General features: G+C 39.0%; 1 protein-coding gene across 1 annotated transcript; it reads right to left on the minus strand.

The window, feature by feature from the left end:
* Positions 1-6,313: 6,313 nt before the first annotated feature.
* Positions 6,314-7,751, minus strand: LOC104159790 (centromere protein Q-like; the record flags this gene model as incomplete). Its single annotated transcript, XM_009697785.1, has 4 exons — positions 6,314-6,442; positions 6,878-6,955; positions 7,227-7,346; positions 7,622-7,751. Coding segments are annotated over 4 exons (457 nt in total), but the record flags the coding sequence as incomplete, so codon positions are not given.
* Between the last annotated feature and the right edge of the window lie 409 nt (positions 7,752-8,160).

Consider the following 8,160-nt stretch of genomic DNA (forward strand, 5'->3'; position numbering starts at 1 on the left):
TATAATGGTCAAGGTCATTCATCTCATCCTGGGGAGAAAAAATATGGAAGAATTGAAAATTCTCCCCCTTCCCACACACACATCTTTCACATTGGAATCAGAACTCCCTGAAAGCCGACCCCAGAGATCTAAAATTGTTTCGAGTTTCAGGGTGGCTTCTTTTAGGACATTTTCAGTGGTGACTCTCAAACAAGACAGTAGAATTATCTGTTGCTCTCCACAGTGTCATACTGGCAGAAAGCAGTAATGGTACTAAGTCCTCATGGGTACTAAATCCTCATGTGCCCAAGGCACACTAACCCAAACCTGGTGGCAGTTTCTTGAAACTCTTGCCTAATTCATTTTTCAAAGCTCACCTCTACTACTGGTTGTCCCAAAAAACATGTAGTGTTGTTTGCCAAGGTCAACGTGTTTAGACTGCATCTCTTCTGGTAAACAAAATAGTACCAATCCTCATTCTCTGCCTTGGAGCTGAAATAGCACAGCCTGGCCTCATCAATACTATTAAACTCTCTTAATCTCCAAAACAGGTAGGAAACATCCAAACTGCCAATTGTGGAATGTCCATGTCCTATGCTGACTCCTGCATTGCTGGCTTAGGAAAGCTGGTTGTCCCAGAGACCACATCAAGGATTCAATTGTACCCCATGTAAGCCTACACCAACAAGGCCTTGTCTTCTAGCCTGGAGCTGGAGAAGAACCCACAAACTCATGCAACTCAGAGATTGCTTTATCATGACAGACAGAGGGCATTAAGGCAATGCCCACTCCCAACTTCTCTGTTATGGACCAAAAGACTGAAGAAGGACACTTCTTTCACCTTGAAGCCACATCTGCCCCCTCACAAGCTCACTAAGGTTCTTTTTTCGGTCTGTCTGTACAAAGGCTACAAAGATCAAAGAATTCTTGGAAAGCTTGGTCAACTAGTGTGATGTGTCTCTGTTTAAGCTATGAAAGTTAATCTTCAATTGGTGCAATCAGGATAACTACAACTAATTACAGCATGTACTTCAGAAATAAGTTTGGTTACGCTGTAATCACTAGGCAGAATGTTTCAGGAAAGAGCAGCACTCCCTACAGTGGGCTTTGTGCTGGCACCCACCGGGATGTCCTATTGCACTTTATGGTTCCCACCTCCCCCTGCTACGCACTTCCCAGATAAAGCTAGCCCCATCTGCAAAGCTCTCAGAAAGCTGAGAGGAAGGCCCCAGTCATGTTGGATCCACCTCTCAGAAACAAGGATAAAACCCACATCAATCTACCTCCCTCTGCAGTCGGGTGATAACAACTTTGAAGTCCGGCCATGAGTCCACCACCACTTCCTTCCTGAAGGAGTTCCTGTGGTTGATGTTCATCACGGCTCCATAAACCTGCAGGATGAAGAGGTAAGAGAAGAAAGACAGTTTGGGACACGCTAACGTGGCACCGTATAACATGTGTTATAAACCAGACACTGAACCAGCAATGTGGAGCTGAAAGCACACATTCAGATTTTCATACACACACATACATCATATAGGTTGATACCTTCACACTCATCAGTAAGGCATATTAACTAGACAATGGTCTGTCTTCATGGTATGCCAACCCTAATTACTTTGGAGAGGAGGTGGACTGGTTTGCTTACTTCTTAAGCACGTGGATTTGGGTTAGTAAGCAGGGCCAAACAGCTATTTCAGATGTAGTCATCTAAACAGTAAATATCAGTCAGTGTGGAAGAAGCACAACCCTCTCTCCACAGGTTTGATTCCTCAACAAATGTCCTGATTCACTGATGGAAATACCACAGAAAATGACATGTCAGCGCCATGTTACCTTGAGGGACTTGGGGAACTCCACCTTAACATTTTCTCCAGCATCTGCAGCTTCATGGAGCAGTGCAGCACTAGCATCTTCCTTGCTGGGAACACACACAAGGTATAAAGAGTCACTCAGAAAAGTAATAACGTGGAGGAACTGAGTGGCATAATTGCTAATTTCATAAAATACAATGGCTCCTGCAAATGCTCTATTTCAGCACTTTCCTATGGAAAGCATTTTGGGAATAATGTTTTTTTTCAATAGATGGATGTGCAGAGAACAGCAAGATGGAATGCTGTTTGGCAGACCAAATTGAAGACAGACAATCCTGGGCTTAATTTGTTATTCTACACCAGGTTCCTTGTGCAACATCAGGCAGGTCACTTAAAGAGAGGTTCAAAAAGAGGGCTTTCTCATGTCTGCCCCAAAACTCATGTTAGTTTTTCCTGGTAAAAACTGTAAAAATAAATTCTTACCATCAAATTCTTGAAGCCTAGATACAACTGACCTTACTGGTTACTAACAAGTAATTTGTAGTATGTTGATTCCGCCTTTAAATTTTTAGGCTATGATTTGGGACAGTTCATATACCAGGGTATACCTCTCTTCAGCAGAAGAGTTATTGTGAGAATGACAGCCACAAATCTTATTTGTGAAACAGCAGCCTTGCCTTGGTAACTTTTTTTTCTTTCCACCTTTGCTGTAAATCTAAACTAACTCATCCAAAACAACAGGATTACAGCCTGCCAAAAAAAAAAAAAAAAAGGCAAAAAAACCCCAAAAACCAAACCCGCCAAAACACCCAGAAGCAATAAAAAGATATCTTCACTTAAAAAGTACAAGGAAAGAATTCAAATTCTAAGGTTTCTCAGAAGTACCTTTCAGCACTTTCAGTCTTGTAGTTTGTCCTTCCAAAGTGCAATGATAAACTTGAAGTTAGAAGACAATAAAATCTATCTGCTTTGTGGCTGCTTTCGCATGGGGAATGACAAGAGTCCTTGTCCAGAATCTTAAAACTATAATTTTATTAATCCAAATTGTTCTAAACTGGTATACTATTCCTAAAAGCTTTATTCTTTCTTTCTTTTGGGGAGTATGGAAATAAAAGCCAGAGCCAGCCACACCTTCAGAGGAGAAGGGACTCTGTAAGCATAAAGTGTCAAAAGGTTTGTTCAAGAGTGTAGGCTCTAGCAAGAACCTTTAATTTTTTCATTAAGACTTTTAATCTCTTTGCATTCATATCAGTGAATTACGTGCTTTGCACATACCTATAATGATCCTTTTTCTTCTCAGCAAAGGTGAAATTAAATCAGTCAATTCTCATTCTCAGTGCCAAGCTTCATACCAAGAGGGAATTAAAAGCCCGAGATAAACTGAGACACATTCTGCCAAAGAGAAAATCAAGGCAGCTAAGCAGCCCCAAGCATCATTTTGAGGTGGCAGCCCTGCTTACCCTTTGCCTGATTTTTTGGTTGTCCCTGTCAATCCAGTTTGATGATGCTAACCCATATTGTCCTTTTGTTTCGGACTTGATAACCTATAGCAAAAGGCAGAAGAGTCTATAGAGAAGGAAGGTTGAAGTGTTATAGGAGAGCACATGCTGAAGGATGTTGTATTTGAACATGAGGAAGGGTTGATAAAGATTGATATTCCTAAAAAAAAAGAAATCTGTGGCTTGTAACTTACTTACTTGAAGCTAAGGTTTGTGACATTGAAGTTTCAGATGCACCCAGGCCAAATCACACAAGTTCACAGCTACGTGCACACCGATCAACAGTGAACCTTCTCCTAGAAGAGTCCTCCAATCTCATCAGAAACCACAATCTGACCATCCTGTGACTCTGCCCAAGGGTATCCAACACCAAACAAGTTGAGCTAAGACCACCTCCTAAAAGTCTGGATTTATGCTCCTGTTTTATGTTGTCCTGTTTATGCATGCATGACAACCTCAAAGTAACAACATCCACAGCCAGCCAGCCTATCGTAAATCACCCGATGTCAGGGGAAAAAAAAAATTAAAATAATTATGGCTTACTTCTGTAACTATCTAGCCCTCTAATGCAGTATCTCCTTTGCTAGGGACAGCTTTGCACCATGTTTACAACACCTCAGGACTGAGGTGCTCTTTCTGAATGTTTTACTTAGCTGTGTAATTTAGCATTTCCTCTCGTTGACCAGGTGTCAGTGAATAATAATTTTATTTTTTTTTATCTTTGTACGGTACAACCACAGTTCTATACAGACAGAAGTAACAAGCAGTTATTCTATATCAAAGGAGGTATTTGTGACTAATATAATGACACAGTATAGAGAAATACAGGTAGAGACCTTGAGAAATGGAGATATGAGATGCAGCGCAGAGAAGTACAGATATGGGGTGATAAGTGATGGGGCATGGAAGAGTGATGAGGATGATGAGATGAGGCCTGGCACAGGAGAGCCCTCAGCTACAAAGAGCTCACCAACAATCAGCTCAGGAAATACAGACCCAGAACCGGACAAAACTGGTTTTACAAATAACAAAGAAATAGCATTTAACATACATAATAGGTACTATACTCTCCCCCCAAGGAGCGTTTCCTCTTTGCATATAAACAGTATTTTGAGCAAACACATTGCAATCTAAACAACCAGATTTGGAAGGAAGGGAAGAGACCACAAATCTCAGTTCCAGGAGCTGACCACATAGAAATAATTGCAAAAGGTCTTGTGATTACAGCCTTTCTTGAGGAAACATAGGAAGTGCTGCAAATAGCTAAGAAAAAAATTCATCCTCCTTCAGCACCCTGTCTTTCAGAGTATCAGCATGTATGGTCAAAAGTGCATCAACAACCTATCACTACCTTGTCCAAACCATTCAATTGTCTCTGACAGGTACATGCTTTATATATATATTGTTTACTTCTTTTTCACACCTATTTGTACACTTTGGCTTACAGAGAATCTTCTGGCACTGTTACACAGAGTACCCTGCTTTAAAAACTTGCTGTCTAGCCACAAAACTGGCCACTCCCGCACTCCTATGTTGTAAAAAGCAATGAGTAACCAACCCCTACTCAATGCTTTTATAAAATGCTTTACATCTTCATTATTTCCTTCTTCAGTTACTGCTATTTCAATTTCCCTTGTACAGGAGCTGTATCATATCTCTGACTCCTACTTACTGCCCTTTTCCACACTTCCTTTTCTTTTTAACAAAAGAAAAAAGGTATCTATGTGGATCGTGAAGTCAAAACCCATATAGTAAATTGCTGACAAGTAAATCACCTTTAATGAAAGCAAATGAGTATATCTTTATTTAACAAAAATTAAGATAGCTGGCATGAAGGAAAATCACTAACCCATAATCTGGATTAAATTACATCAGAGTAGTGGTCATATCAGTAAGTGCTCCCCTTGTTGACTGATCAAAAACTTGAGAATTATTTCTAAATATTTATATACTTTATCATGTGATTCAGTATAAAGCAAGCAAGTATTAGTCTCATTTCCTTGATCCTACATGTAGCAACTACAGAGAGGCTTTTAATCTCTCACAGGAGCTAGAGATAATTAGCTTATGTCTCATTAAGAGTACCAGCAGCTTGTAAATAAAAGAACAAGCGTTTGTGTGGTAAGCCAATGTAAAGAGCACTGCTGCCTTCTAGCAGATAATTTGACTGGAGAAAGCAATTTATAACAACTGAATCTTTTCAGGGAGAAGCTCAATCATGGAAAAAATAGAGGGGAGATTGAAGTGCATGGGAAAACAAGACTTTTGACTTAATTTTCTTCCTCTGAAGCTGAAGAATATCTAACAGTTAATGAAATAAGGTGAGTACACAACTCAGATTAAAGCTTTGCTCTATAATGTTCTTATCTGCTTTCCCCAACCATCTGGATAAACCAGGTGTCAATGTCTTTTTCCTTTTTTTTTAAGCAGTGAATATGAAAATACTAAAAAAATCCTGCATATTTGATAAAAATTATTCAAATTTCCTGTCATGGAGGTTTTTTATTAAAAATTGTAAGAAAGTTGAACAGAGGATTTGCAACTGAGCATTAGATAATCATATTTTTACTACCTGTTTCATGTTTAAAGAGGATTTAACTTCAAACCAAAAGTTAGTTTAGTAAAGATATACTGCCTTCACTCATTTACAGATGTGATATAAAAGTCCAAATATAATGGAATAGGTTGTCTTATTCTATAAAAATGCCCAAATAAACTCAGGATGCATTGTCCTCCCTTTTTGTAAGACAGCGTATATCATCATTAGATGTCACCACAGGTCCAATAAAACCCCAAAAACCTTGACTGATCACTTAAACTACTGGAGTCCCAAAATGCATCTACAGATTTATATACCAATATTCACAGAAAACGTTTTAGCAGAAGTTCAGCAGTCACAACAGTAAAGAAACATTAGGAAGAAAACACTGTTTCCATGATCAGGACCCTGCTACTCTACATGAACACAGAGGGCTGGCCTAGGTTATATTTCTCAATGGAAACTCCATATATTTTGGTTTCTCACAGGAAGTCCACCTTCTCATAGGTCTGTTCAATGAGGGTTAACATGTTCTTCAAGTCAGCAGATTGCTGAATAGTGTTCATGTCCTTTAAAAGATCTTTCTGACCTTTTATCTTCAAAATTTCTTCCTAAAGGAAAGAAAGAATAATAGACAACAAATAAAAAACAGTTTTCACTGAATCCAGCAGAAATTTCACTTTCATGCAGCCTAGCTGTACCTAAATATAGCTAAAATAAAATCTGAACAGAATGAGAATTCTTCCTTCCACCAGTTACAGAGAGATATATTTCAGAAGTGATTACAAGTTCCCTAGGACCATAGAGTTCCCAGGAAAAAGACACGTGATCCTTTAAATGGCTGGTTTTCTAGGGTTTTGTTCCATTTTTCAAACATAAGCATACAGTTCTCAATGAAAAGAAAAAAGAAAAAAAAGAAAAAAAACTTTCAGAAATTTCAGAACTTCCAGAATTGCCCCCTCTGGCAGAGGTAAAGTGATAAAAGCACATTCTGTTGCCTTCCTTCTCATAGCCAAGGTGTGTCTGAAAATGTACACCACCATCACCTGCAAAGTGGGTATCTGTAAACTGCGCTTGGGGAGTTCTGGAAGGTGGAGTACTCCACTGCCATTTTCCTGGAATATCTAGAAAGGAAGAAAGAGAAAGAAAAAAATAGTCAAAAAAAACCCGTCAGGCACACAAGTAGGAAAATAAACTTCTGAAAACGAAATTTCTGAAAACGTAAACTTTTTAACGTTGCAACTAATGTTGGAAAGACTGAAAAGACACATTCCCAAAGGCAAATAAGGCTTTCCTTATATGATGCTCTTTGCAGAAACAGCTTATATGAGATAACTCTGGAAGCTAGCTCATTCCTCTAGGTTAGAGGAGTGCAGCAACATCTATTGGAAATACCTTCCTGGCCTTTTTTTCATCTTCTTCTAACTGGTTCTTGAGCACCTGGATTTTGTACTGCAGTTGCTGTATAGTTTCTTCAATACGTTCTGCTGATTGCTGAGCTTCATTTATTTCTTCCTGAGAAAAAATGGACACAAAAGAGAACAAAATTTTCTTTACAGAGATGGTGAGCCTTTTCTGTACAAGACACTAATAATAGAATCAGCTGAGTCACTGAAAAACAATCCAAAAAGACTCACTGCTCTGTAGCAAAGGTGGGTGACAACGATGAACAGTGGACAACAACTCCACAACAGTACAGGCATAGCCAGCAGTCCATCTACTCAAAGTTACAACACACTGAGCAGCAGCAGAGGGGCAAGATATTTTCTTCCCTTTCATGCTTTTCATACCTGCAATTGTACCAAAGACTCTTCATTTGTCTCAAGCATTTGTTTCTCTGACATTTGAAGGCTCAGGACATTCTTCAGGTTGCCCAGCTTTCCTGGAGGCACCTTTAATGTCTTGAAAAATCTCAGCACCCTTTATTATAGACAAAAGAAAGCATAACTTGTTAGAGTTCTTTGCAAAACAAAAAGAAAACTGACTAATGATTTCTCTGGGGAAAAAACTAAATTCAGTTTAGCCCAATTGCTGCCAGAGAAGTAAAAGAATCCAGCCAGGAAGGAAAGCTGTCTTGAACCGTTTTCCAAAATCATGTGGAGTAGATGTCTAAGGAAAGAACCAGGAACAAGAAATCCTACCATTCTTACCTTTGCTATGACGTTGTCTGGTTTCTATCCCATTGGCCTGTACACTCCCTGACTATAAACTGACATTAACTAATATTTTCCCAGTTCTGATCTTCCTGCTTTTCAAAGTAAAACTAAGTTGTAGAAGCAGCATTTTTAACTGCTTCCAAACAAAGATCATTTAGTAAAGTCTGTAAATG

This window comes from Cariama cristata, unplaced genomic scaffold (assembly GCF_000690535.1).
Source record: "Cariama cristata isolate BGI_N322 unplaced genomic scaffold, ASM69053v1 scaffold12033, whole genome shotgun sequence".
NCBI lineage: Eukaryota > Metazoa > Chordata > Aves > Cariamiformes > Cariamidae > Cariama > Cariama cristata.